The 16,952-nt window shown below is 38.0% G+C and overlaps 3 protein-coding genes across 3 annotated transcripts; 1 reads left to right on the forward strand and 2 right to left on the reverse strand.

Annotated features, from left to right (window-relative positions):
• Positions 1-1,534: 1,534 nt before the first annotated feature.
• Positions 1,535-2,775, reverse strand: LOC120426655 (V-type proton ATPase subunit D 1). Its single transcript, XM_039591448.2, has one exon. The coding sequence runs from the start codon at positions 2,631-2,633 to the stop codon at positions 1,893-1,895; it is 741 nt and encodes a 246-aa protein (XP_039447382.1). The 5' UTR covers positions 2,634-2,775; the 3' UTR covers positions 1,535-1,892.
• A 5,032-nt stretch (positions 2,776-7,807) lies between these two features.
• LOC120426658 (uncharacterized) lies at positions 7,808-9,661 on the reverse strand. Its single transcript, XM_039591450.2, has 2 exons — positions 8,902-9,661; positions 7,808-8,839 (listed from the first exon to the last, which is right to left on the reverse strand). The coding sequence occupies exons 1-2, from the start codon at positions 9,558-9,560 to the stop codon at positions 7,891-7,893; spliced, it is 1,608 nt and encodes a 535-aa protein (XP_039447384.1). The 5' UTR covers positions 9,561-9,661; the 3' UTR covers positions 7,808-7,890.
• A 3,755-nt stretch (positions 9,662-13,416) lies between these two features.
• On the forward strand, positions 13,417-16,894 carry LOC120426657 (uncharacterized). Its single transcript, XM_039591449.2, has 2 exons — positions 13,417-14,672; positions 16,283-16,894. Exons 1-2 carry the CDS (start codon positions 13,512-13,514, stop codon positions 16,823-16,825), a joined length of 1,704 nt encoding a protein of 567 aa, XP_039447383.1. The 5' UTR covers positions 13,417-13,511; the 3' UTR covers positions 16,826-16,894.
• Positions 16,895-16,952: the final 58 nt, after the last annotated feature.

Genomic DNA, 16,952 nt, shown 5'->3' on the forward strand with positions numbered 1-16,952 from the left:
TCCAAATCTAGTCGGCGTAAAACCTAATAGGCTGATTCTACAAAACATTTTTCTGCGTATAGATTTTCCTTAAAAACGGTGCACTTTATCAAAATTTTTGATTTAAAATCCGGCAGTGTTTTTTTTCGACTGGTTTTTCAAATGTATTTTTTTTTTTAATTTTTTATTTTAAAAAATGGCAACGCTGTTATAAATATTATAATTTTTTGCCCTTGCTAGGTTATAGCTCCACTGCCCATGTTTGCATAAATGTCCCATATGCAAAAACAGCAAGCTGAGAAAAACGCATTTGAAGTTTGTCCCACACATAAGGCTACGTGTTAAGTTTTCGCGAAAAAACTGGATTTCCTCCTGATTTCTAGAACAAAGTACTGGATGTTATAGGCTTTTCTGAAAGGGCACACGATTTTGAACCAAACTGCATCATTAACTCAAAAACGAAGAAAATGCATATGGGACATTTATGCGATCAGGGGCAGTCCATACATATTAACAAACATATAAAAAAAAACAATGTTCACAAATAAAAAATGTAATGCAACAAGCCTTAGTCTCAACATATGAATAGAAAAAGTGTTTTAAACAAGGTTTTAAATGCATTTTGAACTAGTTCAGTGGTTTTGCAAGAAAACAAAAAAAAAATGAAAGATTTTACGAAAAAAAATGAGCAATAACAAAACTCTGTGCGGTATTGTCCTCTAAAATTTTAATAATTCAATACCCAAACATGCTGAAAATGATTCGCAGAGACTGATTGCACTTACATTTCCATTTAAATTTTGTTTTTTTTTTAATATTGTACATTGCCCATTGATTTTTTGGTTCGAAGTACAAAAACTTTTAATATTTGTACCAGATTTTTGGCACTATAATTTTTTTAAATATACAAATTTATGAAAAAAATCTAAAAAAAATTACGTTTTGTAGCGATTTGTGATCCCAAAAATTTAAAATTTGTAAAGAGATTGATTTGAAATTTATAAAACGTCATAGAATGTATTCTGAATAATCTACAATCAAGCTTACAAATGATTTCAAGAAATTTTTTAGACTTTTTTTGCCCAAAAAATGAAATTAAATTTTTTAGCAGCCGCGAAATTTTAAAAATAAGTTGTTTGATAATAAATTAAACGTTTGAATCCTTTCTGAAATTTTTGTAGAAATTGCCTAATGTTAGGCAGCAGTTTGAGCCATTCATCCATTTGAAGGCCATGAAAGTACATCCAGTAGCCTAACGGCAGGCGTAATCCATGGAAAGGCGAGGAGTTAAAACGAGTTGAAATGAATAGTGTAACAACCCCCAAAAATAATCCTAATAGTTAAAATTTATACACTTGTATTTTATTCAATAAATTTGGAGTGCTTTCTTTTTGAATTTCAGTTGTGTTAGTTCCAAATCTTATTATTACATTGAATTGTATCCTATTAAAGATTTACTGGAAATACATCGTGCTGCATGAAATACTTGGAATTTAAAGTGCATGTTTCTCAACAACGCTGCTGGAATGCAATCGAAAGGTCCCGCATTTTACTCTACGTTTTACTCAAGGTTAGCTTTATTTATCGTAAATGGAAAATATTACATCACTATTACACACAGATAATGGTACAGGACACGCACTTTACTGCTTCTTTTTTTTACAGGACAAAACCCCCGTCAAAAGTCCTGTTGGCCGTAGCCAGCTCATTTCTCGAAAGTCCCCCAAAACCGCCGTTTCTGCGTTTGTTCACTGTTTAGTTTATATATATTTTTTATACTTTGAATATCGAATCATTGAATATTTTTCTGCGTAGCTTAAACTGCTCGTCCCGCACAGGACGAATAAAACATTTACATCTTGATGATTTGTAACACATGCAAGGATCAACCAATAATAGCACCGAAGGGCTGTTTAGAACAGAATATCATCGTCACCCTCGTCCAGCAGGTTGGCCTGATCTCGGACGTCGATGCCCTTCTCGAGCAGGGCCGCCTTGCGGACTTCCTCCTTCTTGCGGGCGATTCGCTTCTTGTCCTGGATCTTCTTCAGACGGTAAAACTCCTCGCGCTCCAGCTCGTCCAGCTCGGAGATGATGTAGGCCAGCGTGCGGTCAATCCGGGGGATGATGACGTGCTCGATGGCGTTCACTCTCCGGTTGGTGATCTTGATGACCTCGTCCAGGGTGACGAACGACGTCTGCAGCGAGGCCAGCTCGACCAGCAGCTTGACGGCGCTCTGGTAGTTCTTCTTGAGCTTCTGCATCTGCTGACCACCCTTGGCCAATCCGGTCAGCTCGTACGTATCGCTACCGTCCTGGTACGACTCGAACACGGGCAGTGTGACACCCGCGACGTTGTCCCTCTTGGTCCGGATCTTGATCTGGGCCTTGGTGACGTTCTGGAGCACCACCTGGTTAAAGTCCCCGGACAGGAACTTGGCCTCGGCCAGCGAAAAGGCCGCCTCCTTCATGACCTCCCCCATCAGCGTCTTGGTCTCGATGATCTTGCTCAGAATCATCCGGAATCGCATCTGCAGCGCATCGGCCTTCTTCTTCAGCAACCCGTGACCCTTGTGGGCTCCGGCCAACCGAGCCTTCATCTGCATCTGGGCGCCTCGCGACGGGAAGATCGGAATACGGTCCTTGGACGACATTTTCACCACCTACAGGTTTTTGCTGGCACTCCGTCCCAAAATTCAAGTCACAAGATCAAATCGAGACTGCGAACAATTTTTTTCCTTCCTTTCTGCACTCGCAATATTTTTCCAATCAGGCAGCAAAATGTCACATGACGAACTGTGTGAGAAACTCACGAGCTCACTGTTGTGAACCAGTGACCAGCATTGAACGGGTGGGCCCGCAATGTTTGTGGCTGTATCAGCTGGTGGGCCCACTTTCGATGTTGGGCACGCGCTTGAAAGGGGGTGGTGAGGCGTTTTGAGCTACCCCCTGTTGGGCGGTGATGGCTCGCACGAAATGAAAACAACACGTTATAGGGGAGGCGGGCATTCGTTGATAAAACTTTCATTTTTGAATTTTGTTTTTGAAATCGAGATTATTTTGGAGTGAAATGAAATAAGTTTCATTAGCAAATAATAAATATTTAACTTCTACAAAAGAACATAATATTATTAACAGAGGAATCACATGGTAAAAAGGACCTTTCTGAAGTTTTTTTTTAAAAGGTCCAATAAACCAAATTTTCAGTTTTTGCTTTTTGGGTGTTTTTCAATACCCCTGACTCAAGGCGGTTCTAAAAACACCCAAAAAGCAAAAACTGGAAATCTGGTTTATTGGCCCTTCCCAAAAAAACTCCAGCTTTGAAAAAGTACTCTAGATGTAGTGCGCCCATCCCGGGATTTCTCCAAAACCGAGAATTCCCGAATTTTGATATTGTGTCCCGGTGAATTCCAGATTTGGATTGTTCAGCACTAAAATGTAAATTGGCTTTATTTTTTATGTATTGTTATTGCTGTAATTTAAGTGTACATTACCTAACTCTATAAGTATTATCTAGCAGATATTCTCATATGTTTGACAGGTCAAGCACTCCCTGCATCCGGTTTGCTGATTTTCACTATGCACGATGGAGTTACATGCGATTCCCCTATAAGGCTAGTATGCAGATCGGAAGGAAAGGGGTCAAGAAACAGCTTTACGAACAGTAGAACAAAGGAGAGGGAGCGATTTCTTGAGGCTTTTCTTCACCCTCTCTGACTTGCTTACGCTGCCGTTGCTGCCCATTTGATTTTTTTTCTTGACCGGTTCCTTCCGAGGTGCGTATACCGCTATACATTGTAATATTTAATATATTTTTAAAAGATTGGGTTTTATATTCACGTATATTTATGTTTTTGCCCTAAGTTCCGGCATCTCGGGTGAATTAGGACAAATTTAACGAATTCGGACAGCTGTTGAATTCTCATTTTTTATTTCGTTTGAAACAGAAACATTACAAAGTTAGCAACCCGATTTCCAAATTTTATGCTGTAAAATATACTGTCCGTTTCCAGAAAAAAAAATTAAAATTTGGTTTCTTGGACCTTTAAAAAAAAACTCCAGAAATTCTCATGGGAAATGATGCAGGGAACTTTTTTTTTCTGAATTGCGTGCTTGAAATTAAGGGAAAAAATTATAATGGTTTTATTGAAAATTTTAGAAATACGAAAAATTGATTCTTATGTAAAATCGTCTGGGAAGCACGATAGCGAAGTTTAATTCAAAATGTAATCGCATGTATATTGAGAAAATTACGTGTAAAGTTGGTCCTTTAAAAAGAGGTTTATTTTATAAAAATGACGAAAATCGCAAAACTTTGGGGCGGTGCCAAAAAGAAGGGGTTGTCCAATTTGGTTCAAATACGGATTCTTTAATGTTTTTCTAGTATCAATAGCTCCACCAAATTTGAGCTTGATCAGAGAATGTGCATTTCGAGTGGTGTGAAGAATTTTTTAACTTTTTAATTTTTTTTTCAATTTTGATTGATTTTAATTTAGTTTTTTTGAAATTTTGATATTTTTTTTAATTTTAATTTTTTTGATTTTTTAGTTTTTTGGAGTTTTGAATTCTGAATTTAAAAATTTTGGATTACGATTTTGGAAATTCGAAAATTTTTTGATCTAAATTTAAAAAAAAATGATTAAAAAAGCTATTAAAATATAAAAAAAATCGAGGTTTTGAAACTTGAATTCTGAAAGATGGAGCATTATTTTTTTAATGTTCTGATCTTTTTATTTTTCGCCAAGAATGTTTAAATTTAAAAAAAATATCTACGGGTAAATCCCATCTAAAATTCAAAGGCAAATGGAATATATCCACAAAAAAATTAAAAATAAATAAGGTTAAAAAAACTATACTCAAAACTCAAAAGAAATTATATATTCAGAGCCGGATAGGGGAAATTCTCGTATGTTTGGCAGGTTAAGCAATCGCTGCTAACTCCATCCAATTTGCTGATTTTCACTATTTAAACCAGGGCTGCGGAGTCGGGTCATATTTCAAACGACTCCGACTCCGACTCCGGCTTTCTTAGATTAGCTGACTCCGACTGCGACTCCGGCTCCGGCTTTGAACAAATGGTTGGCTCCGACTCCGACTCCGACTCCGGCTTACCAACTCTAGCCGACTCCGACTCCGACTCCGACTCCAGCTTTCAACAAATGGTTGGCGCCGACTCCGACTCCACATGTTTTAAATGTTTAAAAAGTTAGTTAACAAAATCAAAAAATATCTTCAGTTTTAGAGGCATTTTGAGAAGAACAGTTTTGTAAGTAAATTTGGATTTATTTGCTTAACCTCAAATTTGAAAATATTTTTTTCAAAGCTAATAAATTTAAATATTAAATTGTTATTTTTAAATGAATATCTAAAAGAAACCTGGCCTTAATGATCTATTGAACATTAAAATTCAATTTCCTCACTTTCAGGCTGACATTTGTAAGAAGCACAGTGACAGGCACCTTGTTTTTTAAATGACAATTTTAAATGAAACATTTTTTTTTTGTTTTTTTTTAAAGACGTACATAGACATCACGCCATGGCTGAAGGAGATTATTATTGCAAATCAATGTATCTAAACAATTTCTTCGTGGTAAGGACGCTTAAGATGTCCTTTTCAAATATCTGTGACATAGAAAATATTTTAACCTGGAAATTTTAAATTTATTTTCATTTTAAAATTTTATATACTTTAAAAGGGAGGTGCACGATACTTCGTGAATCTTTACCTAAAACGAAGCTTTATGGATGATCTTTCGCCTCCATCAAAATATATGAGAAAACTTAAAATATAATAAAAAACAAATATCCACAAGTAAAATATTTTCTAGGTCACAAATATTTCATTTTTTTAGGTACATTGATTTGCATATATTGGCGTAAGACATACAGTATGAGAAAATTCGTACCAGTTGATAATATTTTGATTCTGTTTTTTTATTTATAATATTTGAAAAATAAATTTAAATCCTATATTTTGTTCTTTACATTTTTTTATTAGTTCATTTTTGTACTGAATTCTTGAGATTTGTTCAACGATAATTTGCAACGATATCAAAATAGTTTACCTAAAATCAACATCAACATCAACAATCAATGATTATTTCAAATTTGTTGCAACTTCTTTTGACATTTTTTGTTAGTTTCAATTATTTTCAATGCAACACTTTAATTTCTTGTACTCAGTTATAAACAAAATGCGCATGTTGGGTTTCAAGTAAGAGATTGTTATTATCGTTGATTATTTGTTACAAAAGTTAAACTGTCAGTGACTCTTTTTCGATCTGCAAAAACAGTGATTACTATTTATAATCTTTTTATGTACCTCGTAATTTTTTCCTAAAAAATGATTTAACTTAAAACCTCTAAGACATTCGCTATCGGGGTAAAAGATGACTTTGTGTGTACTTTTTTCAGAAATAACTGGATGAAATTTGGTCAAATTTGAATTGAAAGGGCACATAAATATAGTCTGACTACATAACCAATATTTTTTCATTATTTTTTGAATTATGATACTACATACTTGGGTAAGAGGTAATTATTTAGTGATTATAGTGTAATAACCCAATTAGAGCTTTTCAATCACAATAAAAAGCTTCAAATACATAATCGCATCTGATAAATCAATTAAAAATATAAGTTGTTTTGTAAATTAAACTGTTACATAGGAAATACTGAAGAATAAAAAAAAACATATTTTTTCTTGAATTTAAGATAACTCCGGCTCCGACTCCGACTCCGGGTTATCAGAAATCTTCGGCTCCGACTCCGACTCCGACTCCAGCTCATAAAATTTAGCCGACTCCGGCTCCGACTCCGACTCCAGCTGTTCGAGTTTTGACGACTCCGACTCCGACTCCGACTCCAGGTCTCCAAAAAGACCCGACTCCACCGACTCCGGCTCCAACTCCGACTCCGACTCCACAGCCCTGATTTAAACAACTAATTTTGCAAAACTTTTGATAGAAACTTGCTTGCTCACTTCTTATTGAGCTATTTGTCACTCGCTTTCAGTTGAAAATGCTTTTAATTAGCTTTAATTGAATGTACAAGTTCTGACCTGCCAACATTAGAGGCACGCTGGAATTAGATGCTGTTCCCCTATATTAAGAAATGAGTTAAGTGTAGTAATAATTTTATTTAAGAAATTCTCAACCATACATTTAAAAGTTAATCATATTTTTTCGACGGTTCGTATTAAGAAAATACAAACAAACCTTTTTAGAAAAAAAATCTATTAGGAGTAAATTGAAATTGCACTCAATGAAAAAAAAAAAAACGAATTCTTGTAGTTCTTGATAATATTTTTCTTAATAACTTGAAAAAAATTCTATCTTTTTATCTATTTATTTATCAAAATTGTCATCCGCGCGAAATCCACGCCTAAGCAAAATTAGTCTGCAAATCTGCGCCAAATCCGCGCGAAACGCGCCATCCGCGCCGTCCGTAACAACCCTGGGGATTGTAATCACTCTATATATGAGAGGAAGGCACCAACCACCTAAAGGTGGATTAAGTAACGTTTTTTTTTTTAAATTTTCTTGCTTTAAACATTAAATTCGAGTTCTGTGACCCAATTTTAGTCAAATTTGAATGGTTGATTGCCTGTAAAATAAAAAAAATGCATTTTTTTTTTCAATATTTCATCACGCTGTTTTGGCCGCCATTTTGGTTTTTAAAATTCTAAATCTCTTCTGAGTAGTTTAAGGGTCATCAAAAATAAGACAACGAAAAAAAATATTTTTTTTTTCGTGATTCGATTTCCGAAGTGAAATTTTGCCAAGGCCTTCGGATAATCGAGTCTGGACTGTAATATGAAACCCCAAGATTTAATTTGCAAAAAATATTTATTTCACGTACAACTTTTACAATCAAACTACCTGGTAAAATATGTTAATATACATCTTAATACTAACGATCACTCTTCTCTTCCTCTTTCAAAACCATCTCCTTGACCATCCTTCGCAGCACCTTACCTGCAGCCGACTTTGGCAGCTCATCCACAAACCTAACTCCACCACGTAACCTCTTGAAATCGCTGACCTGCCCATCGACGAAGCCAACAACCTCCTGCTCCGTCAGCTTAGCTCCCTCGTTACGTTCGATTACCGCGGTGGCCAAATCCCCGGACTTATCCGCAAGCGGAACTCCTACCACGCAAACCAGCTTCACTCCGTCGATCTTCTCGATGATCGTTTCCAAATCCGATGGGGAAATCTGGTAGTTGTTGAACTTGATGATGTCCTTGATGCGATCGATCACGTAGAGGTAGCCGTCCGAGTCGAAATATCCGACGTCACCCGATTTGAAAAAGTCTTCCTCGTCGAACGCGGCTAGCGTTGCGTCCGCGTTGTACAGATAGCCGAGCATCGGGTGTTTGTGCTTCAATCTGATCTCTCCTTTTTGGTTTGGTCCCAGTCGGTGACCGTCGTCGTCGACGATCTTCACCTCGATGTTGCGGACCAGGGTTCCTACGGAACCGGGGGCGACCGGAATTCGGCTGATGATGCCCATTTCGGAGGTTCCGTAAATGGGCCCGGCTACGCCGTTCGGAAGTTGCTTGGACAGGTTTGAGCTCATCTGTTGGGTGACCATTGCACCGCCCATGGTCCACTGCTTGACGCTGGGGAAGGATAGGCGGTTGAAGTTCGGGTAGTTCTGCAGGGCTGCGACGTACGCTGGTGGAGTGAACACGTCTTCCACGTTGTACTTGGTGAGGATTTCGATGAGGAGTTGCTCGTTGAAGGGTTGGGAGGTTAGGACACGTGTTCTGGTGTAGAACAGCGATGTTAGTACGGCGAACATTCCAGTTGCCCAGAACAGGGCACTGAAGTTGAAGATTGGTCCGCAGTTGTGGGCCCTGATGTATGGGAGAGAATTTTAGTACTGAAGACTTACATGTGAATTTAATGATGAACTTACTCTCTGAATACGTCTCCCTCGATTAGATTGGCATGCGACAGACAGACTCCCTTGGGGAGTCCAGTTGTTCCCGATGAGCACAATACCATAGCCATGAGTTGATTCGAATCTCCCAGGTATTCCGGTATATAATCATCTTCCCCAGCTACCGGACTCATCAGATCTTCAACGGACCTACAACTTCCACCAGCTTTCCCAAACACAAACATCGCTGGTTTCACCTTAATGGCCTCTTCAACGGCTTGTTCAACCACTTCTCGATTATCTACGTCGCAGAACACCGCCTTCGACTGCGTCAACTTCATCATGTGCGCAAAGTCATCCTTGCTGAACACCGGCGCCAACGGATTGACCACAACCCCAAGCGACAAACATCCAATGAACACTGGAACCACATTTTCACTGCTTCCACAGGCCAGCGATACAAAGTCCCCCTTCCGCAATCCCAACTGCCTCAAGTGATGCACAACTCGCGCGATCTTCCTTTTCATCTCTGCGCAGCTCATCTCAGCGCCATCATCCGCGTTGATCTGGATTACTTTGGCGGGATTCTGCGACAGGCAATCGATCACGATTTGACCCAAGTTGGCCTCCGGATTGCGCACGCTTGGACAGGCCGGACCGCGCCATAGGTTGGCTTTGGGATCGTACTTTGCCATGGTTGCTGGTTCGAATTCCCGGGCACCCGATGCGAACACTTCAAGGGCCTGAATGCGACTGATTGTTTTCTAAGTGTGGCTGGAATTGATAACGGGATGCGCTTGGCCGGGATGAGCGTGCCTTCTTATTTATACCAATTGGTACAGATTGTCTTATCAGGTACCGTTATGTGAAGGGAAACTGGTTTGTTTTTATTTTTGAAAGTGTGTTGTAGGAAGTGAGATGTATAGAGATACCTATTTGAATAATTTGAAATATAATCAATCGTGAATCTTTTTTTTATGTCAAACAATAACATTTATTGAAGTCATCTGTGCGAATCAGGACAGCTGTTTTAGTCTTTTATCTGTACAATATATTCATATGTTTAACTCGTTTCGAACAGACATAGAACTACAAAAAATATTGCAACGTTTTCCAAAAGTCAAGCTTTAAGATGCTCTAAAAACAGCTGACTTTAAAAGCTCGTTATAACCTGTAAAATAAAACTAAAAACACAAGAAAAAGCAATTTAGGGGCCATCAATAAACCTGTGGCCTCAAAAGATGTATTTACAAATACCTTTTAACCTTCTCGTCGCACACGTTTCTCCAAAATCATATCTCTTACCAACCTCCTCAAAACCTTCCCTGAAGCCGATTTTGGCAATTCACACACAAAGTGAACCCCTCCCCGCAACCGTTTGTAATCGCTGACAACACTGGTCACCTGTTCCGCGGTCAGTTTGGACCCTTCAACACGCTCGATGACCGCCGTAACTAAATACGTCAACTTGTCCTCCACCGGAACTCCCATCACGCAAACCATCTTCACCCCTTCGACAGTTTCGATCTTCGTCTTAAGCTCCGACGGAGATACCTTGAAACCGTTGTACTTGATAATGCCTTTTTGCGATCAACCACGTACAGATAACCTGCCGAGTCAAAGTACCCAATATCTCCAGATTTGTAGAAGTCTTCATCGTCGAATGCCTCTTTCGTAGCTTCCTCGTTGACCAGGTATAACAGCATTCTTTGCTTCTACAAGGTCATCCTTGCTGAACACCGGCGCCAACGGATTGACCACAACCCCAAGCGACAAACATCCAATGAACACTGGAACAACATTTTCACTGCTTCCACATGCCAGCGATACAAAGTCCCCCTTCCGCAATCCCAACTCGCTCAAGCGATGCGCTACTCGAGCGATCCTCCTTTTCATTTCGGCGCAACTCATCTCAGCTGCATCATCCGCGTTGATCAGCAAGTCGATTACAACCTGGCCCAAGTTGGCCTCCGGGTTGGGGATGCTTGGACCGGGACGGACCTCGCCATAGTTTGGCATCGGGATCGTATTGGGACATCTTCCATGGGTATTGATTTGGTGATCCTGTTGATTCTAACTACTGGAAAAGACTGATTCTGTGGACACGATGTACAACAAATCTTTTCATGAAATGTGAAATCGTTTCGTTCCACTAACATTATGACGATACACAATGATTCGCGTTTTAAGTGTATGGCTGTAAAATGCTAACAGACCGATTCTTTCGTGACGGGACAACGTTTGTACGCATATGTTTTCAGTTTTTTGCTGATAACTTTAAAATCTATGGGAAAAGGTACCAATATTTATACAAATTTGGAAAGTACATTAAATTTCCAATAATATTCACTCCAGCAAACATTTAAAAACGCAAAGTTTGAGTCAAGTGAGATCATAGATCTAGGGTTTTTTCTCAAAATTTATTTTCCCTAAAAGAGCACGCAGCTAGCAACTTCTAAACATAGAAACATGTACCCTCCCTGTAAAGGCTTATGAATTGATCTCAGTTGAAAGGTTCTCCAAATCTCTGAATTGCAAATGTAACATCCTGGAGCAGAACTGTTAAATTCTAATAAACACCAATTGAATTGAAATTGAGTCAAGTGAGATACAAATGTAGCGTGACGGGACAACATCGTACAATTGGATCATTTTGATTTTTATACACAAAAGTGAAGAACTCTGCTCTCCTAGTAAGTTTTTGGAAAAACCCTTTTCTAGAGTTGTTTCTAAAATGAAAAACGAAGATCTTGCTTCCTGGATCACCCAATTTCGTCAATTTTTGTTGATTTGACAGGTACTTCTTTTCGTGACGGGCAACGCAGATATTTTGCAAAAGAGGGTTTTGCTCGCGTTGTCCCGTCACGAAATGAAGCAATTGGGAAAATCTCTACTGACTAGTCAACATTAACTAATTTGGAGTCGCTGAGCTGACTCCTAGAATACTCCAAAGTATTCAGGTAATGTGCTATCCAAAATGGCGGTGCTAGAATATTCGATATTTTATAAAGAAATGTAACCTGCCGGAACAGGTCAAATTTTAAAAAAAAGTTGCTGAACTCGAATATGAGCTCTAGAATATTCCAAAATACTCAGGGAATGTGCAATCCAAGATGGCGGCCAATATGGCGAAGCTAGAAAATTAGATTTTTTTTCAGATGTGTAACAGGCAATCAACGGGTCAAATTCAACTAATTTGGGGTCCAAGATGGCGGCCAATATGGCGAAGCTAAAAAAATAGATTTTTTTCAGATGTGTAACAGGCAATCAATGGATCAAATTTATCTAATTTGGGATCGCTTAACTTGAATATGAGGCAATACTACAAAGTACTAAGGTAATGTGCAATCCAAGATTGGCGACCAATATGGCGAAGCTAGAAAAGCTAGAATTGCATTCCCTGAGTACTTATTTATTGATTTGTCACCGTATTCGGCATTATGCCGCACAGACTGTTCTAAGGACTTTAGAATATTCTAAGGATTATATTCGAGTTCAGCATCCTAATTAATTAAATTTGACCTGTTGACTGCCTGTTACATTTCTGTATACAAATTTCCAACTCAGGGAAATCAACAGCCAAATTTGGATTCAGGAGGGTCGATTTAGTCTTGATCAACCAAAAACTGGCATGTTACTCGATTTGCTTCTAGACACGAGAAATGAGCACCTTTTTTTTTGAATTTGTGCCTTGACCAAAAAATTGGCGTGACGGGACAACGCAAACTTGCGTCAGTCGTAACTCTGGTTCCTTTTGACCAATTTCCGATTTCTAAGAAGCATTTTAAAAGGTTTTTCAAGTACGAAGAGAATCCAAAATATGATGCAAATCCGATTTCACAAACCATTGCAAACAAAACAATTGTAAATTTTCGTGACGGGACAACGTTTCCATATACCCCCTTTTTAAATGTTCTGTATAATTTTATACCTACAGAATCTGCTTTTGTCAATAAGAGGGCTTATAAAAGAGTCATTTTACTATAAAATACCGTTTAGATTGATTAAAATTTAATATCTGCATTCCTTTCATTAATTTGAGCTATTATTTTAAAAAGTTGGGAAAATTAAAAATTTCCAGCGTTTATGCATTTTACCACATCTGCTCACAGATATGTTTAGAATAGGAATTTTGGTGTGGAAATATGTTTTTTGTGTGGTTCAAATAGTTGGAAAACATGGAAAATTATCAGAACCATCCAAAGTTCAACTTGAAAAAATGACTGCTTGGTAAACAAGTGCTAAGAATCGGTCAACAGATGAAAACTTTTTCCTGAACAATATTAAAATTGTTTGTGAATATTGATTAAATAGTTACTAACGTGTAGCTAACGCCACTGTACGGTATGTGTTATTATTTACTTACTTTCGAAACGAAGCATGAATCAGCGTATTTGAAACATCGTGATAACTTATTTGTGATAACAAAATTTGGTAAGACAGAGCTGCATGATAACAACTGAAAATAAAACTTAAAACTCGTAACTTTTCGAAAAGATTAACAGTTATTAAACAGTTTGTTTGCCCTATGAACTGCTGATCATCTTCTGCAATAACTCTATCTCTTGAAACCCAACAAGCCATTTTGTTTGATTTCTCTTCTGCTTCTCTTTGCAACACTCTGATAACTCAAGCTAGAATAGTTTATGTTGATCCCAACCAGGAATGTCAGATCCGCAAGTATCGATCAGTTCGTTACAAACCTTTTCCCTGTAGCCATGACCTCGTACAACGCTTTCACCAAAACCTGGAGCGGTCCCCGCATCGAATCCCCCTTTCCCCCTACAACATCGGTCGGCCAGGCGATCTGCACCGTGCTGGCCAAAACCCCCACCAAAGTGTCCCAAATCTGTGATTCCGACGGCCGCGTACTAACTTGTGAAGATCTCCGCTTACGAACGATCCGGGTGGCGCAACATCTTACCGCTCTCGGGTACAAACCCGGTGACATGATCGCGGTGGTCGCCGGTCACTCAACGAATCTTTCTCCAGTGATCTTCGGGTGCTTCCTAGCAGGATTCGTGGTCAACACGGTTGACAAGCGACTTGACGCTCACGACATGTCTCATTTGCTCAGGTTGACGGAACCTGTGCTGGTGTTGTGTGACGAAGCAGTTCTCGAAACGGTTCAAGCTGCAATCGCCGAAATTACAGCTCGCGTAATGATCCTCACTGAAGACCTAGTTTCACCAACGGGAACTGAGGATCGTTTCCAAGCACCTTCGGTGCCCGATTCCAAAGTTACGCTAGCCGCCGTGATCACCTCGTCCGGATCAACTGGACTCCCCAAACCGATCTGCCTGTCCCACGCCCAGCTTATCAACCTCACGTGCTCGCTCATTACGAATGATCAGTCACTTTACAGCACTGCTGATAACGACCGGGAAGATGACCGGGCAATTTTGCTAACGAGCCAGCTGCACTGGATCTCCGGCTACATGATGCTGCTCGGTGGTCTGATGAGTGGAATTAGGCGGATCATCACCAGTCATCGCTACGAGGCAGATTTGGCGCTTAATCTGGTGGAAAAGTATGGCGTTACGCACGTTTTGGCACCGCCACCGTTGGCGTTGGAATTGGTTCAGCGACAGCGGCTTGCGGGGTACGATTTGAGCTCGCTGAGATATTTTTTATGTGGAGGCACTACGGTGCCGGATTGGTTGCGGGATGATATCGACGGGGTGCTGCCGAATGGGCGGTGTTACGTTGGGTACGGGATGAGTGAAACTGGAGCTGGGGCGATGGCCGTGGAGAAGGTGATTCGGCGAGGGACGGTTGGGGAGTTGGAGGCGAATATTGAGATGAGGGTAAGGATTGATCACTGTTGAACGAATAATCAGTAAAATTATTGCATAATGCAAATAAATTAGATTTTTTTTAACTTCCAAGTTCATTCATATTTTTTTATTTGCATATTAAGTTTTGTCGTTTTTGCGTAGTTCCGTGATTCAGTTTTTTCGATTTTATTAAGTTCTTTTTGATTTTTCCTTTTGTTTTGTTTTAGCGTTTTCTTTTTTGTTTTTTTTTCGTTTTCACAATTTTTCCTTCATTTGTTTTATAATTTTTTTTATTTGCCTTTAATTTTCTTTTGTTTTTTTTTTTGATAAATATTTTTTCTTAGTTTTTCTGTTTTTACCGTTTTTGTTTGTTTTGTTTATTTAATGTTTTCTTGTTATTTTAGTTGTTTTGTTTTTTTGTTTCATCGTATTTTTGGTTTTTGATGTTCCGTGTTTATTTTTTTTAGTTTTAGTTTTTTTTTTTAATTTTTGGATTTTAGTATTTATTTTTGTTTTTTCGTATGTTTTGTTTCCTGTCTTTGCGTTTTTTAACATTTTTTTCGTTGTTATGTTTTTTTTGTTACCATTAGTTTTTTTCGTATTTCTCTAATTTCGGTTTAGTTATTTTTTAGTTTTTGTTTTTTCCAAGGTTTTAATTTTTTTTTGTTTGTTTTGATTGTTTTTTTTAGGCTGTTGCAAATATTTTTAAAAGTTCAAAATATTCACAAATTTTTGTTTTTAATAAAATGTTTTCTCAAAATATGGTTTTTATGAAAATAAAGGTTAAATTTAATGAAAACAATTTTAAATACATTTTCCTGTGTTGAAAATAATGTTTAACATGTTTAAGAACGCTCAATTTTTTTTATAAAATCCGATGAACAGCACCGCATTTTTTTTTTCGCGAAAAGAATAATTTCGTCAATGTCTGTGCATTTGGAAAACTAATAATTGCAAATCAACTGGACAGATGAAAACTGCATTTTAAATCACTTTTCTGATTCAAATGCTGAAATCAGTTGTTTTTTTTTCTTTTTGATTTTATTGTTTTTAAATTTTTTCTGATTTTTAAATTTTTTATTGTTAGGATTTTTGCATTTTTATTTTATTTTATTGTTTATTTAGTTTCTTGTTTTTTAGTTTTTAGTTTTTAGTTTTTAGTTTTTAGTTTTTAGTTTTTAGTTTTTAGTTTTTAGTTTTTAGTTTTTAGTTTTTAGTTTTTAGTTTTTAGTTTTTAGTTTTTAGTTTTTAGTTTTTAGTTTTTAGTTTTTAGTTTTTAGTTTTTAGTTTTTAGTTTTTAGTTTTTAGTTTTTAGTTTTTAGTTTTTAGTTTTTAGTTTTTAGTTTTTAGTTTTTAGTTTTTAGTTTTTAGTTTTTAGTTTTTAATTTTTAATTTTTAGTTTTTAGTTTTTAGTTTTTAGTTTTTAGTTTTTAGTTTTTAGTTTTTAGTTTTTAGTTTTTAGTTTTTAGTTTTTAGTTTTTAGTTTTTAGTTTTTAGTTTTTAGTTTTTAGTTTTTAGTTTTTAGTTTTTAGTTTTTAGTTTTTAGTTTTTAGTTTTTAGTTTTTAGTTTTTAGTTTTTAGTTTTTAGTTTTTAGTTTTTAGTTTTTACTAAGATCTAAAAAGTTTAAACATCATTCCAGGTCCTAAACCCCCTCGACGGCACCCTGCTCGGCCCCAGCCAACCCGGCGAACTGCTGGCCCGCTATCGATACCCCTTCCTGGGCTACTTTCACCAAGAAAAGGCCACCGCAGAAATCCTCCGCCAAGAAGACAACTTCCTCCACACCGGCGACATCGGCTTTATCGACTCGCGCGGGTTTGTGACCCTTCAGGATCGTTTGAAGGAAATCATTTGTTGGGGATTTTACCAAATTTCCCCAAGCGAGCTGGAGGGCATCATTGGCCAGTTGGAGGGTGTGCTGCGGGTCGTGGTCGTAGGGATCCCTACCATGGAGCAGTTGGACTTGGTGACGGCGGTGGTGGTGCGGGAGGATGATCAGTTGGGGGAGGAGGATGTGGTGAGGTTTGTTGAGGGGAGGGTTTGTGATTTTAAGCGGTTGAGGGGAGGGGTTTATTTTGTTGAGGAGTTGCCGGTGACGAGCACGGGGAAGGTTAGGCGGGCGGAGGTTAGGAAGATAGCGGTTAGGATGTATGAGGAAAGGCATGGTAGTTTGAAACACTAGCGCCACCACTTGTGGGTGTGAGTGCAAGTGGAACTAATTTGACAGTTTTTTCATGTTTTTGTTTGTGATAATCATTAGGGAATTTTAAACAGAAATACGAACAAAAAAGACAGTATTTTTTGAATAA

The sequence above is a fragment of the Culex pipiens genome, chromosome 2, assembly GCF_016801865.2.
Source record: "Culex pipiens pallens isolate TS chromosome 2, TS_CPP_V2, whole genome shotgun sequence".
In the NCBI taxonomy this organism is placed as follows: Eukaryota; Metazoa; Arthropoda; class Insecta; order Diptera; family Culicidae; genus Culex; species Culex pipiens.

Bases quoted from the DNA above. Each gene is read 5' to 3' on its own strand.
- LOC120426658 (XM_039591450.2), bottom strand. From the start codon at position 9,560: ATGGCAAAGTACGATCCCAAAGCCAACCTATGGCGCGGTCCGGCCTGT. The intron at 8,840-8,901 runs GTAAGTTCATCA...CCCATACATCAG, and splicing joins GAGGGAGACGTATTCAGAGA to GGCCCACAACTGCGGACCAA.
- LOC120426655 (XM_039591448.2), bottom strand. From the start codon at position 2,633: ATGTCGTCCAAGGACCGTATTCCGATCTTCCCGTCGCGAGGCGCCCAG.
- LOC120426657 (XM_039591449.2), top strand. From the start codon at position 13,512: ATGTTGATCCCAACCAGGAATGTCAGATCCGCAAGTATCGATCAGTTC. The intron at 14,673-16,282 runs GTAAGGATTGAT...ACATCATTCCAG, and splicing joins AGGCGAATATTGAGATGAGG to GTCCTAAACCCCCTCGACGG.